Source organism: Balaenoptera physalus, assembly GCF_965194825.1.
Source record: "Balaenoptera physalus genome assembly, chromosome: 6".
Taxonomy (NCBI): domain Eukaryota; kingdom Metazoa; phylum Chordata; class Mammalia; order Artiodactyla; family Balaenopteridae; genus Balaenoptera; species Balaenoptera physalus.
The window spans coordinates 112258063-112282179 of NC_138885.1; the positions used below are offsets into that span (position 1 = coordinate 112258063).

General features: G+C 40.6%; 1 protein-coding gene across 1 annotated transcript in view; it reads right to left on the minus strand.

Moving 5' to 3' along the window:
• The window catches only part of LOC309662632 (cyclin-Y-like protein 1), a gene marked incomplete at its 5' end in the record, with an annotated part of 34344 nt that extends 13936 nt beyond the window's left edge, over positions 1 to 20408 (minus strand). Inside the window, 3 exons of the mRNA XM_082465545.1 lie at positions 9057 to 9091; positions 10977 to 11051; positions 20183 to 20408. Coding sequence (XP_082321671.1) covers positions 9057 to 9091; positions 10977 to 11051; positions 20183 to 20408 — 336 coding nt within the window. The remainder of the gene's footprint in view (positions 1 to 9056; positions 9092 to 10976; positions 11052 to 20182) is intronic.
• Between the last annotated feature and the right edge of the window lie 3709 nt (positions 20409 to 24117).

A 24117-nucleotide genomic window follows, 5' to 3' on the forward strand; every position in this document is an offset into this window, starting at 1 on the left:
AGGTATTTCCAAATTATTTTAAATAAAGTATTAACGAACAGATAGATACAAGTCCTTAGGTAGTCTTTTTTAAGTTACTATATTCCTAAGTTATTCACAGATGTTGTATATTAGGCAACAAAGGGGTTCTCTGGTTAAGTTATATGCTCCCCTTTGTTCTCAGTGTCTAAAATGAAACTCAAAATAATTGAGGGAAGGCAAATCTGAATTTTAGAATAGGTCTATAGAATCTTAGCACTTGTATAAAGGCCTGTAACACCGTTAGCATCAAAGATGGATACTTCTATAGTGCTTCCAAGTTTCATCTTCAAATTGATTTTAAAATCACAGCATTAGAAGTTTTATGATGGAAAGGACCACTGAACCGTAGATGACATTTAATTAAACCACCCATTTTACAGATAAGGGAACCAAGGCTTAAAACTGACTTACCTAAGGTCCCACTAATTATCAGAAGCAGTTCTCTTTCTCCTGCCCTCTAACCAAATAGTGGCTCCCAAGCTCAGCTGCACACTGGGATCATCTGAGAAGCTTTAAAAACTGCCTGGCTTCTGCTTCAAGATGTTCTGATTTAACCGGCACTGGGTATGACTTGGGCATCAGGACTGTTTTTAAAGATCCCCAGATGACTGCAGCGTGCAGCAAAGTTTAGGGATGAATGAGTTAGGGTTAAGATCGGAGAATCACTCGGGATGCTTTTGTCCATATAATCATGCTTCACATCATTCCCCATCTTGTCAACAGGTGTGTGTGCGTGGGTGAGAGAGAGACAGACAGACAGACAGACACACAGACACTGTGTCTTGGAGGCGGGGGCAGGCGGGTGGACTTTGTGCATCCAGAAACATATATCTTGAAAAGTTGCATAAGTGATTCTAATAAGGCTCACCTACCCCACTGAGAACAGCTACCCCACTGAAAACTAACCCCATGATAAACATTTTCAAAATCATTCCTAAAAGCCAATTGGCCCTATTAATTTTCTCAGTAAACCTTTATTTCACCAATAATGAATGTGATGAATGATCATTTCTAAAACTTCATGAGAGCAAATTAAAATTTACTGTACTTCCAAAAATTAGACTAGGTCGGGAAAAAAAAGGATGAAACCTTCTTGTCTGAGCAAGGTAAATCTTTTTTTTTTTTTTTTAATTTTATTTAATTTTACTTAATTTGGGCTGCATGGGGTCTTTGTTACTGCGCGCGGGCTTTCTCTAGTTGCCAAGAGCGGGGGCTGCTCTTTGTCGTGGTGCGCGGCCTTCTCACTGTGGTGGCTTCTCTTGTTGCACGGCACGGGCTCTAGGTGCGTGGGCTTCAGTAGTTGCACACGGGCTCAGTAGTTGTGGCTCGCGGGCTCTACGGCACAGGCTCAGTAGTTGTGGCGCACGGGTTTAATTGCTCTGCGGCATGTGGGATCTTCCCAGACCAGGGCTCGAACCTGTGTCACCTGCGTTGGCAGGCAGATTCTTAAACCACTACACCACCAGGGAAGTCCCTGAGCAAGGTTTACTTTCAAAGTACTTTTGAATTATATACTGGACATCAGACTCTTTTGAATTCAAAAGAAGCTGCGACTCTAGCCAAAGTAGAGTGGTTTTTGTACCCACAGATTCAGTGTCTTGGCTGAAGAAAAACATTGAGTGATTATGTGATAAGTGCCCAAACTCAGGACTTTAGAGATGGGGCTCAGTTTTTGCTGAAACATGACTTGACTGCAACTATTATTGTAAGCAAGAGAGGAAAGTTACATTATTATGACTGTGAACTTGCTGTCTTTAATTAAAGTAGAAGTTACTGAGAATTTAAATAGCTAAAAAAAAAGCTGGCACATTAAAAACCAATTAAAAATACAATTAGCTTATAAAATTAAGACAACAAATAAAATTAAGGATAAGGACATTAATATTTTCAAATAGCATTTCCCAAACTGTGTTCTGGAAAATCAACATTCATATCCTAAGGAGATGTTAATGTTTCGTGGACAACCGCGAGGGAGGAGGCAAGAAGCTCTGCATCCCGTTTGGTTTTTTTCTCTTAAATAAGCTTGAAAGGTTCATCATTAGGGTGTTTTGAAAGTGCATCTCCAATTGTGGACTATGAGGTGCTCCCAGAAATTAAAGAATAGTTTCCATCATCATGACACTGTTCGTGTCTCCTTAAGTATAAGCCTGACCACAGCCATGTTTCCGAAACCTCACCTCTTTTATTGTTCTCTGCTGTGAGTGATACAGTGTGTTGGAGATATATATATATAAACAAAACTTAAATGTGTCTATTAAGTTAAAACCTCAGTTGAACAAATTTCATCTACAAAGAAATTAAGCTTGAGTGTGTATTTCTTAAGACTGGTTTGATATATTCTCCCCCTCTTTGGGGGACAGGAAGGAGAAGTAAAATTTCATACAGAAAGAGTGCAGGAAAAAAAAAAAAGCACAGTGGGATAAATCTGACAAACTCCAATTAAATTTAAATGCAGATTCGCTTTGGTGCCAGCAGGGGACAAGCTGTTCCTTCTTCTAAGAGCAGCTTCCAAAGTAGTGCACGTTGTTTGAGGACTACAACTCATACAGTAATAATTGTCTCTAGAAACAGCCAATCAAAAGCACCTCTCTTTCTCACTGTGTTCAACAATGGCTTAGCAACAGAAACGCGTCAAATAAAGATTTATACTTTTTCTGGGATTTCTTATTTGCTAACTGGCTTTCCCTTCTATCATGCGCTCTAAGATTAAAATGGAAACTGAAAATTCATATTTAGGTCCTTGAAATCAATCTATAGTTGACACCAGTTTTTTAACCTGATCACTGAAAAGGACAATTCAAATGAATGAACTTATGTATGGCTAGGATGCTTTTAGCGATAAGGGGGTCTGTCACTCAGCCCTTGGCAACCTACTTGTACTCACCATTTTACTGTGGTTCTAAGATTAGGCTGGCTGACCGTGCTGTCATCTAGAAATATTGTTGAGCATGAGCTATACTTTTTAGTAAGCTGCCCTGGAGATACCTGAAGGGGAAGGGAAATAGAAGAAAATGTCACAGTAAGTTAAACCTATCAAGTGTGTGTTTTTCCTCGGTTAAAATGTCAAACGATAAAGCATTAAGATTTTTCTTACACTCCATGAACTGCCTGAGTGTGATATCATGTGCAGCTCTATGGGAAACCTCTATACTCTGACTTCCACAGACGAGCTTTGAGAAATGGGTTCTAAAATGCTGCCTTGATATAGTACCTATAATCAAACCTGGCAAGCACCTATTATAAATTACCTTTATAATAATGTAAAAAGTTTAGAATAAGATTTCAGGGTTTTTTCCTTAAGCAATGAAATGCAGCTGAGATTTCCTATTTCTATTCATTTACTACAATAAAACGTAATGCTTTATATAATACCGATGTAGGAGCATTTCACTGCAGTAAATGAACACCAATAATAAATGTTCAGGAGACAGTGTGACGAAACAAACGTTTTCCAATCAGAGGCTGGGCATGCCAGGGCTGCTCTATCACTAAAAAGCTGGGGGCCATAAGTCTCTCTGGGCCTCAATTTCCTTATCTGGAGGACAAAAAGGTACTGCTTAAAGATTCTCTCGCATCCAAAAAAAACGGATAAAACAACTCTGAGAATTTAACTTCTCACTTCATGTTTAAGTAAGACTGCCATTACATTACTCAAGTGAGAACCTCAGAGAATACTTGCCATTCATTTCAAAATTGTACTAGTTCTGTTCTACGTGTTATTTGACACTCCTGCCTCACCCATGCTGCTCTCTGCCTGCAATGCCTTTTTCTTCCTCCTGTCCCAGCAAGCTTGACCCCATCTGCCTCTAGGATCCCTTTGCCAGCAGGCACACCACAAAACTTCTCACTTTCTGCACACTCACACATCTAATTTACCAACTGTTCCATGGTCTCAGCTGCTTGCATAGTACCACCCTCTTAAGTAAACAAGCTTCTCCAGGTTAGGAAGATTCTTCTCCTACCTCCAGCTACTGAGCACAGAATCTGGGACAAATTAGGATTCGACAAGTGTTTGAGAAATTATTTAAGATCAGTTACAACTGGAGGTAAATCTTACTAAAGGTACAAATTCGTGAGAATTTATCTACAGTGGTGTTGGATAGGTGACAAAGAACTTTTTGAGACCCTCTAGAGAATGAACTATCTTTAAAACACTTTAGAAGTATCCATTTATTTGTGAAGAGCCCATGAACACGGCAATAGTCAAATACTAAAATGGCCTAAACTATGTTAGGACAACTCTGTTCCTTAAAGTAAGGCCAATAACCAAATCCCAATCACTGAAAGCCACTGGAAGGAAGAGTAGCATTCTTTAATACCACAGAATACGAACAATTTTAAAGCTGGGTTTTGGTTTTGGTTTTTGTTTGTTTACTAATTCAGATGAGCCTTCCTTCCTCCTATTCATATAAAATAGTTTTCACCATGCTGTCACACTCTCCCATCAATGTCCTCCACAAATACATGAAAGGTGAGGCAGGGAGAAAATCTAGTTGATGCTTTTTAAAATACAGAGCATTTAAATAAAAATTGCCAGTATCCAATAATCAGAAATATCCAAATGGCATATATAAAACACCATTTTGCTTGTTTCAGATGCTTTATGCAAAGCCACTTATTCCTTATTAACAAAAAGTTCTAGATGTAACATATTTGAAACAGTATCACTATTTGGAAGACTAATTTCTCCTTCAAGCTAGAAATGTTTTAAACTAAAACTCTGATATGGTCCTTAAGCTATTTGGTTAATGTGTAATTTTAGAATCTCAAAAAACAGATACAGCATGAAAAATGAAAATTCACTCATTCAAATACTTTGATTCTAAACGAAGCAGGTTATCTTTTAAGGTCACTACTATTAGGGTATAATATGACATACACTACACGTAATAAAAGTCAATTCTAACCAAAAATCTATATATATGAGGGGAATAAAAATAGTAAGGAAATGTACCAAAATATAGACTAGTTGGTAGAGCTTTGGGTGCTATTTATCCTGTTTTCCTCTATTAAAAACTTTTTTTTCTATTATGAATGTATATTGATTTGTCTTTGGAAATATTACTGCTAAAACATTTAAAATTTTTAATTAGATGTGCTCTATAATCCTATGGGGGCTCATTTAAGTTGTATCAGCAACTTACAGTCTACTGGCTCGATCCTACAAAAGAAACACTTCCACAGGCCTACTCCTGAAACTATTCAAACTTTCCAGCATCTAGTGTTCACTAAAGGATGGCAGAATCGAAGCCTCTGAGCAAAGCCTAGATATGTTAGCTGCCAGCAGATTACTTTCCTCTCATCTTGCTTGAAAATTTAAGATAACTGTCCCTTATGATTAAAGCTTTACCATTGCTGGCTCACAACCTCAATAAACTGCACTGACACACATAAGGGTATAAAATGCAAATACAAAAAAAAAAAAAAACAAGTAGCAAAAAACACTACTGACAGTTTAATGTTCATAGGTATTATTTCAATTGGTCACTGAAGAAGAGTATTTATCTTCATTCAGCACTAAGGACAAAATACATGGACTTTTACAATCTTTATAAGGGGAAAGGTTGCTTAGTAGACTGCAGGTTTAATGGTGAAGACTAGAAAATAATCATACCTAGGAGGCTAGTAAGTAACAACCCTCAAAGCTTATCATTAAAGGTCAAGTACCTGTTGAAATCCTGCCCCCACCCAATGACTCTTCCTATTGTGCCTACTGCCTCTGATTTTAACCCATTAAAAGAATAAAGCTGGAGAGAGCGAGAGTACGAAGTGCGGCAACCCGAGTCATGGCAGGACAGGCATTTAGAAAGTTTCTTCCCCTCTTTGACCGAGTATTAGTTGAAAGAAGTGCACCCGAAGTTGTAACCAAAGGAGGCATTATGCTTCCAGAAAAATCGCAAGGAAAAGTATTGCAAGCAATGGTAGTAGCTGTTGGATCAGGCTCTAAAGGAAAGGGTGGAGAGATTCAACCAGTTAGTGTGAAAGTTGGAGATAAAGTTCTTCTCCCAGAATATGGAGGCACCAAAGTAGTTCTAGATGACAAGGATTATTTCTTATTTAGAGATGGTGACATTCTTGGAAAATATGTCGACTAAAATAAGTCACTATTGAAATGGCATCACGTGAAGCTGCCCGTTCCCCCAATGGCATCACGTGAAGCTGCCACTGAAGTTCTGAAATCTTTCATCCTGTAAATAATTTCCGTGTTTCTTTTATAATAAAGTAATGATATCCAAACTAATGATATTCATTGTCTCTGAAATTTCGTTTTCTCTGTATTGATTTAAACATTCCCAAATAAAAGTATATAAATGAAAAAAAAAAAAAAAAGAGAGAGAATAAAGCTGAAGTTCACTTTTTTCTTCCCCCTTTTCACAAGTTTTGGATACGTTTATTAAGAATCAATGACTTTCACTGAAAAGTCTGTAATACTCCATCTATGCTGCACATTAATGGACAATATGGTAGGGTGAGTGGTTTGAATAGAATTCATACTCAAGGCCTTAGTAGAAAAGTATAATATTCTAATTATAGGTATAATCAAAAATATTGTCTGAATTAATATCGTTAATTATATTGCATTAAACTTCAAACTCAGAACCTATATTCAAAGAATAAATCTAAGTTTGAGTAGACTGACCACAAATCTATTTCCTCTCCCCCTTCTTTCAGATATCATCTCATTAGAATTAAAGGCATTTTTTAAAAAAGCTATACATAAGACAGGATAAACAGCAGATGATTTTTAATGTTTGAAAGGTGAAAAGACTAGATAAAGGAGTGGTAACTGACATGGCAGAACAGAGGAAGCACAACCTTGGTACCTACAGAGGCTGACTAGGACAGGAACAAGAAAACCAGTTTGTCTTACAGAACCCAAGGCAGGCTCAGAGTTCAGAGGCGTGGTCCCCAAATCCTTGCAGTGAGGCCCATCAGTTAACGAGTTGTCCAAGTGATGCTTCCAATTAGATCTTAACAGACAGCCAAGGACCATCACACGTTTGAGGGAAGCCCCCAACAAGTAAGAGATCAAAACAGGAAGAAGGAATGGGACTTCCCTGGTGGCGCAGTGGTTAAGAATCCGCCTGCCAATGCAGGGGACACGGGTTCGAGCCCTGGCCCAGAAAGATCCCACATACCACAGAGCAACTGAGCCCATGCGCCACAACTACTGAGCCTGCGCTCTAGAGCCCATGAGCCGCAACTACTGAAGCCCGCACGCCCTAGAGCCTGTGCTCCGCAACAAGAGAAGCCACTGCAATGAGAAGCCCACGCACCCAACAAAGAGTAGGCCCAGCTCACCGCAACCAGAGAAAGCCCACGTGCAGAAACCAAGACCCAATGCAGCCAAAAAATAAATAAATAAAATAAAATATAAGGACGCTTTAAAAAAAAACAAAACAAAACGGGAAGAAGGAATTGATGGGAGTGATAAAAACTCAGGAGCAAATGAAAACTTGAAATTGCATCAGTGAAAAAAAGAATGACAGGATATAAGAGAACTCTATAAATTGAAAATAAGGTAGACAAAACAATATATTCAATAGAAGGATTAGAGCACAGTCAAGGAAATCTCCAGGAAGCAGGACAAAAAGACAAAATGCAAAGCAGGAGGGGAAAAAAGTTAGCGATCTGGTAAGTCTAAGACTTCCAACATCTGAATAATAGGAACCTGGAAGAAAAAAACAGAATATCAAAGAAACACACCAAAAAGGTCTATACCAAACCAAATTATGAAATTTCAAAATCCCAGGGAGAGGGAAGGTACTAAAAGGTTCCCGAGAAGGAAGGGATGGGGGAAAATGACTAAAATCGGTAATGTACAATGTACCATACAATGTCAACAGGTTTAAGAGCAACAGTGTAAATGAGAAGATGAGAGGGAAATGTCTTTAGAACGGCAAAAATTAGTTTCAACTGAGAATTCTATACTTTATCAAATAGAAGGAGTTTCAGAGAGGCTAGATCTCTCTAAACTTTCTGCCCATGTGCCCTTTTCCCAGGAAAATGTGCTCCAGTAAAACAAGGAAGTATAACAAGACAAGAGGGAAACAGAATCTAGGACATAGGGGATCCAACATAAGAGAGCAGAGTTATGTGAGATCCCAGATGACTTCACACAGATATCCCAGGAAAAGAGGCATAGAGCAGGCCTAGGGGAACACTAGTCTATATGGGAGTAGGAAGACAAAAGATTGGGGCAAAGTGTCTCCAAGAAAAAAATGGAACAGATGTGGCTTAGTAGACGGAAAATAGTTTTCATAGGCATGTGACAAATGTTAAAACATTTGGGGAAAAAAATAGCTGTTAGAAAACAGGCAAGTGAATATAGTCAGGAAATTAATTCCACAGAAAAAATGAAGAATGTGAAAGCAGGGAGACCGGGCAGGGAGCTACTTACTGCATTTGGCTGTGTGAGATCACGTTGGCTAGGAAAAGGGGGATTGGGTTATCCTAGAGAAGTGCAGAAGTGCTCCAATTTCATTAATATTTAAGAAAAAGAATGAAGGGTGTACAAGGAGGAGGCACAGTCAGAGAACTATATGGCTCAGCAATGCACAATATTTGCAGAGTCGTAGTAATGTAAACATTGATTCTGATTTAATAAAAACTGATACATGTTGAGGGAACACAGGGAGGGAAATAACGTCATGGTGGAGCGAAGAAGCTCAGCTTTCACCTGCTATGACAAGAAGTCAATGGACAGTGCTAAAAATTAACTTACCTGTTATACTTTTATTACTTTGGTTAAAAAATAAGATCAAAAAAATAAGGCAAAAGAATTTAAGGCAGATCTTTATACTACAACCGTATTAGTGAAATTTAACGTAAATGTCAGAACCCTTAAAAAATGGGCACTACTAAGTCAAAGACTTTCCTGAATACATTTGATAATTAGGAAAATAGAGATTTAGAAAATCTACAAAAAAGAGGTCCATGCTAACAGTATTGGATCCATCATATTTTTAGGAATCATGGCAGACATATTTTTAATTCAAACTATTAATTTCTTAACTTTTCAACTGTTTACTTACATGGTTGAAATGGTTGCTCCTCCTCTTTTCCCGCACTAAGAATAAAAAAAATTAACTGATGAATTCTGATACAAATGCCATAGAAAAATAAAAGTAGTCACTAATTATCTGATGGATTACCAATAACACAATGAGATAGAATTCCATTCTATTTTTTAAAATAATTTCCAACAAAATATATAATTTAAATCACCCAGCAAGATGAGTCCTATAAATAAAATCTAAAAACTTAGTTTCACTTTTTTGACCTAATAGATATTCTGTATTAGGCACAAATGAAAGACTCCCCATTTACAAAAGAAAAGGACAAAGCAAATCAGGCCAGGTGAGAAACTTAGCTAATAAAAAAATGTACCTGCTGCATAGCTGAACTACTAGCCAGGAGTATTTTCTCAGTCTTCATTTACACACAGCTTACTTTAATTACCACAATCTACAGATGACGACTCTAAGAACCAGTTTCTGGCCAGGCACTCGTCTCCGAACGCACCAGGATCTCTGGAAGCATCCTGAACCACTTAATGGTAACCTACTCAAATACCTTACTGAAAAAATACACAACTGGAAAGTAACCTATGTTAAACGTAAATTTTAAAATGAGTGTGCTGACCTAAATGAACATATCTACAGCACACAAAACGGTTTTGCTCCAACAAAGGCCAGAAGAATAAAAGCCTGAAGAGGGTCTTAGGCCACACTCTTGCTCACATTGCCTCCTTTAACTCCAGACAGGCATCACAGGCACGGATTCCTTAAGGCTGAAGAGAGAGACAGGCATGGGACAGCTTTTCTTTTACTGTCTCCAGAGCCCCTCTACATGTGAGCAGCTCATGGCTCTGGAAGAAACTGAGAAATAGAGCAATCCTAACCAGAAAGGAGTGGCTCAAGTACACACACTAGAAAAATGCAAGTTAGAAACCCCAGGAGCTTCCAGGTTGGTGAGCATGTAGTACCCTTGCAGAGGGCATCAAAGCTCTGTGCCCTGTCCCCATGCCTGGCCCTATGCATCTCTTCCATCTGGCTGTTCCTGAGTTATACCCTTTTATAAAAACCAGTGATCTAACGGAAAAAAACAAAAAGCAAAACAACAACAACAAAAAACCAAACCTCCGTTTTTTATTGTGCTGCATCACTTTAAATATTATGGAATGTTCACTTCTTGTATTCCTGCTCTCGTAATCAACTGAAAAACTTGGTCACGTATGGCTTTTTAGCAAATAAACTAGGATTTAACATAACATTCAGGAAGACAAGCAGGCAAGCAGGAGTGCAAAAAATTCTACGGTTCTGATTCTCATCTTAAAACAAGGAGGACACAGGAAATGTATATGAGTTTCACATGCTGAGGATAATCTTCTGGAAAACCCCATATGGCATGTTGCTCTTATTACCCTGGCACAGCACTACATTAGGATGAGAAAGTTTTGAATAGCTTAAAAGTTCTGAGTAGCATAAATCTGGATGTGAGATAGGCTCGTCTGGTTGAACACTGTGTAAAACAGGGCCAAAATCACAAGGCTCAATTCCCACATATAACAACTGATTTTTCTGATTTGACCAAATGAAAACCTAACTGTGACCTAAACCCTATCATTTGTCTTTAACATATGTGCTCTTCGGAGCAAGGGGAAAAGGACAAAGTAGCATGGAGAAATAGACCACATCTAAATCATGTGGCCAGTTGACTATGTTGATAAAGAGGTGGCAAAATGTATAAACAGATAGTCTAAGTGTTCTCCTCCCTAAAACACTGACAACTAAAGGAAACTGTATCATCAACATATTAAAATAAGACAAGTGAATACATAAAAAAGTGAAACATTTAAACCACTGTAAGAGTTTTTCTAAATACCTCCTATAATACACAAAACAAAAACAGTTTTCACTCTTTTTCTCAGGGAAAAAAAAGCATTGCCTTACCATCTGTTTGAGATTTGCTCGGAAAAATGGTGCTTGCCCTTGGGTGGTCAGAAGGGTTTGGTTCCAAAGCTAAGTCTGTATAGGAAGAAGAGAAAAAGGTGTGGTGATTTAGTTGAGTAGAAAAATACATGATTTTAAAGATAGCTACACATTGATTGAAACCACTTATTAATAGTCTTGAGAAGAGCTTTTAGTAATGACAAAAAGGCAATTTTAGTAAAGGCACAATATAAAAATTCTATTGGGAAACAGCAAAATTGTAGAAACTCTCCATACATGTGGAGAAAAACCATGGCTATGTCTTAGACTTCTTTAACTTGCACCTAAATAATCTATGCCATTTTTAGATGAATCATATATGTGACTCCCCTCCTATTTATCAATTAAAAATTCAGTCACCCTCTTTTAAAGCTGATATTACTAGCACATTCCAGGAACAGTCTCAAGAAGCAAGTTATGCTGTGGCCAACTACTGTCAGATACCAGCTCAATATATCAAATATGCCAAAACGAAGTGAGTTGCTTTTGGCAAATGTTCTTCAGACAATCAAATGGCTAATTCTAACTCCATTCAACAAATGAACTCATTTCATTGGCTGTGGTTTATCTGGGGGCTATTCATCATGGCAGATTTAAGAGGACTACATAAAAGTTCAATGTTCTAATCTAGAGGAACACTTCCATGAGAGTGATTTTTAACTTTGCCCTCTATTTCCAAAGCTAAACTCACTTCTTCATTCCACGCTGCATGATTAATTTGGGGCTTCAATAAGAGTACTTTCTGGAGCAGATCATAGGGCTACTAGAAAAAAATTTTGGCCATACCTACACGAAAAGGTGGGTCTGCCTGTAGCCCACCTTGCACCAAGGTGGGATAGCGTCTTCTATTTAGGCAGAAATACAAAACAAGCACAAGCTACCACACAGGATAGTACGGTTGTTGTTTCAAACAAACAAACAAACATAAAAGCCCTATGACACTTCCTCAGCAAAGTCCATCTCAAACCATTTAACCAATCTTTTAAGAAACTGGACCAAGATTCAGATAAAGAGTAATGGTTAAGGCAATTATTTCCCAAACCACATAATAACTGATCTGTTTTTGAAAGATGGCTTTGATGGTCAAAGTGAAATACAAATATATCCCTGCCTCTTAGAGAATCCAAAGAATACACACATTGATATATTAAAAACTAATTAGTCTAGTAGTGAATTCTGTCTAACCCAGCATTTCACAAATGTATCTACCTAGAATCCCCTTTTCCCACCCAGAAAGAATGTGGCACGAACAGTAATTTTGGACTTCCCGTTTTAACAGGAATCTGAGCCATCCATTTTAATGTCATTGCCAGCACTAGTAATTTACAGAGCTAAACCAACTGCTTTGTTCTTCATGAAAATTCCTTCACTGAATTTGAAGTTTATCAAGCTGCTTTTGGAGAAAATATTCTATTCAACATTTTTATGTAAAAGACCCATACAATTATTTTAAAGTTTTTTTCTCCTACATATTTGAAAAATTAAGACAATGGGAAAATAAATTATTTCAGCTGTACACAAAATGGCAGGCAGAGACTTTCACAGCTGCCTCTAACCTATAGCTTCCGAAAGAATTCATGACTACTTACCTATACCAAAAAGAAAGTAAATAGACTACATTTGAATCTAAAAAATAAGCAGAAATGTTTGCAAAGTAGCTGTCTTATTTATCAGTGTCTATGGCATGGTAAAACTTAACAATTTTCAATGGAAGTCCAGGAAAATTAAGTGCCAGAATCAAAGAGAAGCAAGCTTTAACACACACACACACACACACACACACACACACACACACACACACACACACACAGCCGCCAAACCAAGATGTGCTACTACAGATCTAAATACAAAAGTCAAGAAGGCTGGGATAAAAGAAATGACAACATGCAAAAAAAAAAAAGTAAACTTAGCCCAAGTGACCAGAAAAAAGCTGGCACTCTCCCTACTCTATCCTAGGGGGTTCAAAGGTAGGCACAGGATCCAGGAACGGCCAATCAATCACAGCTGTCCTGGGGCTTGCCAAGAAAAGAGAAAGGCAGAACTGTACTCTAGGATCCTTAGCTAGTCTTGAGCTGCTGGACACTCCCCTTGCTATCATGAGGGGAAAGGCTTTTCAGGAGACATCAACAGAGGAGAGCAGAACTGAGGAGATCATTTAACTCCTGGGTCAAGTAGTGCTTAACTCTGTGATGTTCTTTTAACTTGCAACTGAAGGAGACCTGGTTAATCAGCAGTACTGATGATCACACTAAAGGTGGGGAAAGGTAAAAGTCACTTGCTCATTCCTTTATCAAATATCATGAACAAAAATCTGCATGAGACAAAACGATGCTCTGTTTAAAAGTTACACACAACCATTCACAATCATTAACACACAATGATTCACAACTGTTACTTTTAGTTGCTTTTCTTATACGTTAAAAAAAGCTCTAATTAGTGTACAATTTATGTCTTCTTGTTACTAACAAGCGCTCTCCACCCCACTGTTGCATATTTATTGTTTAATGAATACACACTGGCCCATCAAGTGTTATTCCTATACTGGACTTAGCCAATCCCCTATTGCTGGGGATTGGTGCTTACAAAGTTCTATTCTTAAAATATTATGAGGAAAATCTTTATGTACATAGTTTTTTAAAATAATGGTTTTATCTCCTTAGCAAAGATCTTCGGAAGTGGAATGACTAAGCCAAAAGGTTAGATCACTTTCACGGCTCCATGTACAATGCTAAATTGCTTCCTAAAGAAGGTGGGGGGCACATTAGGGTATAATGCTACCAATCATGACATTTTGAGTTCCTACCCTTGCTTTGGATACTTGAAAAAAAAAAAAAAAATTCCTACTGATATGAATGAGGAACCTCACTGTAGATCTATTTTGTATTTCTTCTGATTACACAGTTTGACCATTTTCCCACAGTTATCAGTGTTATTTCCACTTTGGTGAGTTGGCCTATCATTTGAATGTACTGTAAACACCAGGGCCCTACTGCTGTCAGTTTGCATGAGGTTTTCAGAAAATATTAATCTTTTGTTTATAGCCTATATAACTAACAATTTTCTATATAACTTGCACTTTTTGCTAATGAAAAATACCACATCACTATCTTATAGAATGGACATGTGAGCCATTAGACAGTAAACTCATACATACACACAATATTTCTGCACTTCCCATGAACTATCTTCCCAAGAGCCTAAGGAGACTATGATAAAACCTACCACACTCTTCACTATCACAAAGGTAAGACTGCCAACTATTAAGCAAAGCTTTACCACCCACCATCCCTCTCATCCCTCTCCCCACCACATGCACACACAGTAATTTAGAGACTTCAGGGAATTACTGTGCATTCAGGAAATTACATGGATTCTTCCGAAAGTTATTTCTTTAGAAACCTCTAAGAATGTTTTACCCAGGAGAAATATTCTTGAGCTCATGATTAGGGGTTATGATTAAAACTGTATTTTAAGACCCATCATTTTTGTATTATCAATTTAAATTGCAACTTATTTGACAGCATGATAGGTCGATGTAGAAAAAGTATGATTAAAAAAAAATTAAACTCGGTCTTCATGTAAACATTCCTCAGAGGAAACCTGTAAAACACCACCGACACTGAGTACTGTTTTTCCTCCAATCTAAGATTCTACCAGTTGTTAAGATCCATCTCAATTGCAGTTGTTAAAAGTGTGAAAACATAGGCAACTTAGAACAAATGAAATGCATTACTGAAGGCTAAAAGTGTTAAAACTATGCTATCAAACTGTCGATAAATGATTTGTCCTTGTTAAAATATTAGAGGGAGAGGGAAGTGACCAAGAAAGCATCTGACAGAAGCAGCATATTTCAGAAAGCGATTAATATCGACATATTGATTTCAATATATTCCAAATAAACAGGAGATGTCAGCAGTTTCTGGGCCAACTGCTGAGCACCAGTTTACTTAACGGTAACCACTGCATTTACTGAACTGCCCTAGCATCCCTATACTGTGCAGTGTATTAGTTTTATGGCTCATAATACAAACATTACAATCTTTACAATTACCATGTAAACTGATGATTTCATCTCTGAGTCCACACTTTCCACCGCAGTCAGGGAGTTCCTGCCAGCCAGCCCTGAGCTGGGCTGCCTCACCAGCGGGTACACAGCAGGCTCCTGCACCTGCCAGGCTACTGCTCACCCAAGCCTTGATCCTGCTTTCCTAGCTTCTGACAATCCTGGCTTCCAAACTTCCCAGCTCTGGTTTCCAACTGCTTCTGTACCTGCCTCTACCCTGGTTCTCAGTTTTGCCTTATTTTAATCCTCAATCAGTGTTACAGTGATCATGACTGAGAGGTGACACATAGGTAAGTACACCTGGCTTTATATATTTCTAAAGAGCACTTTACTCAGTTTCTTGGACTTTTAAGAACCTTTCTGGGTTGCAAGTTACCTTCATTTCATTTCACATTACGCAGTGTTACTGTTTTAACTCTTAAGTTTTATTACTTTAATACACTAAAACAACAACAACAAAAAAGGCTGAGAAAAAAGGTAGTATTCCAAAGAAGCTCACATAATGTCAACAATAAATTCTGTTCCTATATGCCATGCATTTGGAATTTACAGTCCTACTCTCTATCAATACTCATTTTTAAAACCTTGGACAACTCAATTTATACCTAAGAGAAGAATTCCTACACTACCTAACTCAGAACATGGTGAGAATCAAATGAAATGCAAGAGCAATCTATATACTACAGCCTATTTTAGACCCTTATTAATATCGCTTTTTTGTTCAAGCCACTGTTGGCTCTCACCTGAGCTACCGCACCAGCCTCCTAACTGGTCTCCCTCTCTGCTTCCTTCCACCCTTACAGTCTATTCTCACACAGTAGCTGGTCTGATCTCCCTCCGCCCTCTCTACCCCCCTTCCCTTTTTCTAAGAATTAACATCATTCCCCTGCATATAATCCTTCAATGGTTTCCCATTACAATTAGACTAAAATTCATATTTTTTGGTCAAGGCCCACTAGGCATACAAGGTCTTAATCCCCCATATTCCTCCTGGCATTCATTCACTCAGCTGCAGCCACCCATCTTTCTGTCCTTGGCACGCATCAAGCATATTCCCTTCTTAGGAACTGCACAGAAGCCTCTTCTCCCACAGCCTCACACGGCTCTCTTAGGACTGCTCATGGGTCGCTTAAGGAGAGAAGCTGTCTTTAACCACCCCTTGTAAAACTGTCCTCCTCCCCAGCCCATTACCTTCATTTTCTTTCTTAGTGTTCTCACTACCTGATGTTATTCTTGTGTCGTCAGCCCCCAGGCACCTCTAGAAAGTAAGGACCTGAGTTAGGATACGGGTTTTGTCTTGTCTAACCACTGTTTGTCCTGCCTCTGGAATGGTGCCTAATAATCATGTTTCAGTGTACCCAAAACCAGTTAAGGTTTTCCCAATTTTCCCACATCATCTAAGATTTCTTCTAATGCTGTCTTTTGATGTGTCTGTCACCTAGGACCAGAGTTAATTTCAGATCTCTTAGAGTAGTAGTTTAGTTACTCAGAATCAAAGACACAAGACAGGTTACCAAGAACCACGAAAACCTAAAAGAGGAAATCTAATGTTCAGTGAAAAATCAATGGTAACTTTAATTTGGAAAAAGAACATTTAATGTTAAAATACCTTTACTACAAAATGACTCACCCTATGAATTTAATTAAGTCGTAAGACAAAGTGTACAATCAGAATGCTATAGGGAAGTATCAATACAATGCATCAGTTTTTATCTGTGTCCCCTGACTAAAGCATTATAATGGGATTATAAAAGATGCTCAACCATAAAGGCTGGGTAAATGAATTATGCTCCAAGGTTATTCGATGGCCCAGTAAACAGTTGGTAAAAGGCAGGCTGTAGAGCTATGCGCAGCTGCATGGAAATACATCACCCTGGAGCACTCTCTAGGTGTCAGCACGGTTACAGGAGCTTCATGTCGTTACTTTTCTTTATAACACAAAGTTACAAAGTGGCACATAAAGAACAATCCCATCTTTGTAAAATAAACACAATGTTATGTTTATATGCATACAAAAGGTTCAGGAAGAATCAACACCAAAATATTAATAAAAATTCTGGATATTCTGAGTGTGAGTGAAGGACTTTTCTGTGTTTTCTCAATCTTTCACATCAAATGTTCATTAATACTGTCACCAAAAAAAGGAAAGATCTGTTGCTCAGAGGTTTTTCCACATCATATTGCCAATTCCTTCCCTACCCACTCTTCAGGGGGATGGGAGGTAGGGGTCACTTGAGAGAGCACCTTTCACCAGAAAATTAGCAAAGCTCCTAAGGTCAGAACATAAAGGCTGTATGAAAAGTTGATGAATAAAAATAAAATCAGATAATAGGACCGTAGCATCTTCTTTTCTATTATGACACTACCATCAGTTATATTAGATATACTGTTAAAGACAAAGTAGTAAAAAATTCTTTTGAGTCTATCTGAAATCTATACTACGTTCTTAGGAGTTACTTTTTTGAGATGGCTTGAAGAAATCATGTTCTTCTCCAATGTTTCTGAAGAACAAGACAGAGCATCATTTATGTACGATTTTCTCTAAGTAACCAAATAATTCTTCACTGTAGAAAAGCCAAAATGTTTTATATCTGAGTAGGTATTTCTCAGTTTCCAGGGAAACTGATACAAAATTGTCTGAAATAAAGACATGAAGAGCAAACTTCCAATGTGCCTGTACTTTATATTTGGTGTTCTGACCTTGTTTCTATGGAAACTTAATTAATAGGCAAATGCTGAAATTGAGGTTTCTCTTATCACTTTATCGAATGCCCCCCCAAAAAAGACAAATTGAAATGAAATTTTAACAATCATGTTAAACATAAAAAGGTAAATTCTGTACTCATGAACTCTATTTTTCCAGTTCCTGATTTAGCACTCCTTCCTTATCATACATAGTCGTATGCTAAATGCTTAGTACCTTACCTGCCCGCTTACCAGCTTCCCCTAATGTCCCTCTGTCCAGGGCATTCTCGGCTTCAATTGGATTTCACCAGAACAAACTCTTTAAATTATATCAACGTGTTTACCTGACTGATAAATTTAGGCTATTTCATGACTTCTACTTTTATTCATATCCATTGCAATGTATGTACAGACAGAGAATGGAGAGGTAAATGTTGCTTCTGAGTTGTGTACAATAAACTGGAATGGCAATAATCAAAACTGGAGTATGCTGAGATAGGCCTAACTTATGGATAAATTATAATAAAATATAAGGTGCACTCTAAACAGTTTCTTAAGCATCCCAAGAACTGAATTTGGCATATCTACCACCTCCCAAGTCTGTCTCTTTTGTTCAGTAGCTGTGTTACACAGTCATTTCAGATCTCTAAGTCTTGGCTTCTTCATCGGCAACAGAGGGAGAATATATACGGGCCTTATTTGTAGATGGAAGGGCCGAGTGAAATACACAAGAAAATGCATTGTAAATCTTAAAAGAATTCTATAAAGGTCCAATTTTCGTCTCTCATCCTACACTAGCCAACTACTAACTGTTTTTAAAAATCATTTAGAGGCTTACCTTATAGCAACAAGCAGAGCAGTTTTCACAAGTACTTACATGCTTTGTGTTTAAAGCTACAATTAATTCACATAATTTGTTCATTCTTTCACAATATCTAACGATTCTGAAAAGGGAGTACTTTCCACTTACAAAGCCACGTCCATCATAAGGGTGAATCCACAGGCTTCATTATTCTAACTTTTAAAGAAATTAAATAAACCCAACTAAAATTTAAATAGAAGAGCTGTAAGACATTTCGTCTATGAAATAATGAAATAATCTCTGGCATTTAAATGAAACAAATGGGCCAGTGGGGCTTTAACATCTTTATGATACAATGTTTTATACTTCAAAGAACAGTCTTTATTAAAGTGCCACTATGCTACCCAGAATTTTTTTTTTTTTTAACCTAGAGCCATCCCTTTCCAAAATTCTAGAGGCAAAAATCAAACATTTCCTCTCTTCTCTCTCTCCTCTCCTCCCCGACAACACCCACCCCCAGCCACTTAGTCTACAGAACTTTTACCTGAACATTCCTAAAGTTAAATAGTATTCTACTGGGGGGGGGGGGGCGGAGGAGGAGGGAGCCATGGAGACATTTTTCTGCAGGATGGATGTGGTATGTTAACTCCCAAACCTTTATATTACAAATTACAATCTGAATTTGTTTTTTCTCCTTTGAAACTTCTGTCCAGCAGTCTCAGGAACCACCTCACCCCTCCCTTAGAACAGGCAACGTGCAAAAGAAGTCGGTTAAGGCTGTGCAACTGAAGACATACTTGTGTCAAAGTGGGAATTTAAAAGTAATCAGAACTCCATGGGGTCTCCTTTGGTAAAGAAAAAAAACCCAACAACTATTCTCTGCAGCCGTGGCAGTAACGTTTCACACCGTTCACAGTTATTTTAAGCCCCTCTCCCACCATTTTCTTTCCTATCGTGTTCAAATTATAGTTAGAAGGGATAAAGTAGCTTCTATCAGGGCGACTGAAAACATTAAAATCCAAAGAATTTTAGTTAAGAACACCACACTGACTCTGTCCATCTCTATTTTGAATTTAAATGACAAATCCTCTAATGTTTGTCTTAATTGTCTCGAGTATCAACTACCTTAAGGAATAGAAATCTGTCATCAGGCCCTTACCTAGTTCCTTCGCTTAGGTACCATCTGGATAGGGAGACGGGATGGATACGCCGAAGTTAGAGTATTTAAGTTTGCATTAAGAAAAGAGAGACTACACCAGAAAGTCTCTGCTAAGTCCCACGAGATGTTAAATAGAACCACGAACAGGAAGGGCCGCGGATTGGAGGGTCTCAGGCCGGGCTGGGAAATGGGAACGGGGGAAAGAATTGGGCATTCGGGTAGGGAAGAGGGAAGGAGACTGGCCGGACGCGACTGGTAAAGAATAAGGGGTGGGGACGCCAAGCAGAGCCAGCCTTCGTCCCCGGTGCCCAGCCCTGGGAGAGCCAACTCCGGGCAAGAAGGAGCCCTAGGCGGCGTCTCCCTCCCGGGGGACCCTGGGGGCGGCGGAGGCCAGAGGTAAGCCCGAGAGCAGACGGCGCCGACCCCGCGAGGGGCGAGGCGCGCCCGCCGCTTCTTACCTTCGGGCATCTCCCGGTCGCTGATGTGCTGCAGGTGGTGGCCTTCGCCACCTGCGAAATCCAACTCGGCGGGTTCCACGGTAGCCGCCGCCGGAGCTACTGCCACCGCATTCCCGGCCGCCGCCTTGTAGACCTCAGACTCGCAGTCCGGCTCCGCTGACCCCCTGCGCCGGCCCGACTTGGGGCTGGCATTGGGGGACAGGCAACAACACAGCGAGTTCCCCATGGGGCGCCTTCACTCCTCGCCGCCGCCGCCTCCGCTCGTCCCCCGACTCTGCCGAGCACAGAAGCCGCCCCCTCCCCCAACAATGGCGCGGCGGGCACTGGCAGCCCCGGGCTATGCCGGGGCTGTGCCGCACATGCAGACGCGACTTCGCCCGCCGCTCTCCTGTCCGCCCAGCCGCCGGGGCCCCGGGCAGGGGTACGGCCCCGGCCGCACCCCTGCCCAGCCGCTGGGCCCCGGGCAGGGGTCCGGCCCCGGCCGCACCCCCGCCGCTGCCTCCCCGGAACCAACTAGTCTGTGAGGGCGGTGACCAGACCCGCTTATTTAAAAGGGCTGGGAACCAGACAAGCGCTGAGACGCGCAGCCACTGAGGGAGAGAGCGCAGCCGGAGCTCCTCCTCCTTCCGCTGCCACCTCCCGACTGAAAGTAGCTAGCCCGGCCGGCCCTTGCCTACCGGAATGTGTCCTTCGGTTACCTGGTTACGACGGACCAATCACGACCAGAGTTCCCTCCACGCGCCCTCCTCAGAGCGCAGGCATGTGACTCACAATGCCCCGCCCCCGCCCGCGGCTGCCCCGCCCCCCGAGCGGCGCGCCCCAGACTCTGGTTTCCATTCATCTCTCGCGCTCCGAGCTTTCCGGTCCTGCGGGAAGCGCCGCGGGAGTTTGTTAATCGAAGCCGTCCTGAGTCAGTGGGCTCTGTAGAAAGCCCCTGTTCGTAAAATGCCAGTTCAGTTAGCAACTCGCTTTCACTGGGTCCACAGTTGACTCATTTGATGTATTGCTCAACGAACTTAGTTTCACCCCAATTTTTGACCGTTTTTTATAACTGAATGCTCCTCCTGTCTTGCCTTCCAAAGAGTGTTAGTTTCCGCCTACAGTTTAACCATAGCAACCCCCGGGGCCCTGGTCCTACTCTCAATAAAGAGCTGTGGCTGTGTCTTGAATGAGACTCGAGGACACGTCACCCCTCCACTTCCTCATCAGCAAATTAGGGACCAAACTCCCCCCTCCCACCTCTGAGGCGCTGGGATTCAGCAACTCGCTTTTCTCGCCTGTTGCTCTCTTCCACGGCAGGAGTTTCCAGGTTTCCCTACTTTAGCCAACAACAACGCATAAAGCACGATTTTCTCATACAAACTTGAGAGTCACAAAGTGAAGTACCACGGTCTTGATTTGATGAAGATGATAACGATAGTTAACATTTGGCAAACACTATGCGCCCGCCCCCGTTCCAAGTGAGGTACTCATTTAACCCTCGGGAACAAAATCCTCAGAAACCTTCATTTTACAGATTTTACAGACGCTAAGTCACGTTCCCAAGGTCACATGATTGCTCAGGGGTGTGGCCAGGATTTGATCCCTGATTGTGTGGATCCCCAAAGGCACCTTATTGTGATCATCAGAAAATAAAGGTCGAAGTCAAATTTGGTTGGAAGTGGCATAGTGTATCAGGATTTTCTTTTTTTAAGGAGGAACAATTTTTTGATGTGGATTTTAAAATACTTTCCCTTCATTCAACATTGATTAGTCCCTCCTACATGCCAGGCACCCGTGTGTGAAAAATAGTCCTGCCCTCAGTGACCTCAGGCACGGTGAGAAAACAAAGGCTTAGAAAGCCCAACAGTCTGAGGTCACACTGCTGCAAAGTACTTAAACCTGAAATTCAAACCTAGATCTATTAACCCCAAGTAGATGCTGGGGTAAAGAGCTTGGTTTTCTTCCCAGAAACATGAGAGCCATTGAATGTTGTGAAGTTAAGGAGTCACTATCAGGTGGTTTGTAGTGAGGTCACGCTTGAGAATAAGTAGGACTGATGGAAGCAACAAAACCCATTAAGAGACTTTATATTCATCTAAGAGAGGAGTGAGGGCTCAAACTAAAGGCAGTGGCAGAGATTGGAGTGGAGGGAAAGGATCTGAGGTCATCTGGGAGGTAGAATAGAAGTGCTCAGTGACTAGATATGGAGCGGGAAGGGGAAAAGAGAAGCAAAAATGGCTGCTAGGGTTCTGGCTTAGGGAACTATGTAGAGTGTGGTTACTTTTTCTTAGATAGTGCAGGAAAAGGAAGAGGTTTGGGAAGGAAGATCATTTTGGGTTCTGTTAAGCGGAACATGGAAATGGAGCTCTCTGGTTGAAAGTAAGCCTCTGCAGGCTAAGTCCATTTTGTGATATCCCAACTTATGTTTTCAAAAATAACACATTAGATTAACCAAGATGGCGGAGTAGAAGGACGTGCTCTCACTCCCTCTTGCGAGAGCACCAGAATCACAACTTGCTGCTGGACAATCATTGACAGGAAGACCCTGGACTTCACCAAGGAGGATACCCCACGTCCAAGGACAGAGGAGAAGCCACAGTGAGACGGTAGGAGGGGTGCAATCAGAGTAAAATCAAATCCCATAACTGCTGGGTGGGTGACTCACAGGCTGGTGAACACTTATACCACAGAAGTCCACCCACTGGAGTGAAGGTTCTGAGCCCCACGTCAGGCTTCCCAACCTGGGGGTCCGGCTACGGGAGGAGGAATTCCTAGAGAATCAGACTTTGAAGCCTAGTGGGAATTGATTGCAGGACTTTGACAGGACTGGGGGAAACAGAGACCCCACTCTTGGAGGGCACATACAAAGTAATGTGTGCATCGGGACCCAGGGGAAGGAGCAGTGACCCTGGGGGAGACTGAACCAGACCTACCTGCTGGTGTTGGGGGGTCTCCTGCAGAGGCGAGTGGTGGCTCTGTTTCACCGTGGGGATAAGGACACTGGCAGCCGAGGTTCTGGGAAGTTCTCCTTGGTGTGAGCCCTCCCAGAGTCTGCCATTAACCCCACCAAACAGCACGGGTAGGCTCCAGTGTTGGGTTGCCTCAGGCAAAACAACCAACAGGGAGGGAACCCAGCCCCACCCATCAACAGTCAAGTGGATTAAGGTTTTACTGAGCTCTGACCGCCACAGCAACAGTCAGCTCTACCCACCACCAGAGCCTCCCATCAAGCCTCTTAGATAGCCTCAACCACCAGAGGGCAGACAACAGAAGCAAGAAAAACTACAATCCTGCAGCCTGTGGACCAAAAACCACAGTTACAGAAAGATAGAGAAGATGAAAAGGCAGAGGGCTATGTACCAGATGAAGGAACAAGAAAAAAACCCAGAAAAACAACTAAATGAAGTGGAGATAGGCAACCTTCCAGAAAAAGAATTCAGAATAATGATAGTGAACATGATCCAGGACCTCGGAATAAGAATGGAGGCAAAGATTGAGAAGATGCAAGAAATGATTAACAAAGACCTAGAAGAATTAAAGAACAAACAAACAGAGATGACCAATACAATAACTGAAATGAAAACTACACTAGAAGGAATCAATAGCAGAATAACTGAGGCAGAAGAAAGGATAAGTGACCTGGAAGACAGAATGGTGGAATTCACTGCTGCGGAACAGACTAAAGAAAAAAGAATGAAAAGAAATGAAGACAGCCTAAGAGACCTCTGGGACAACATTAAACGCAACAACATTCGCATTATAAGGGTCCCAGAAGGAGAAGAGAGAGAGAAAGGACCAGAGAAAATATTTGAAGAGATTATAGTCGAAAACTTCCCTAACATGAGAAAGGAAATAGCCACCCAAGTCCAGGAAGCGCAGAGAGTCCCATACAGAATAAACCCAAGGAGAAACACGCCGAGACACATAGTAATCAAAGTGGCAAAAATTAAAGA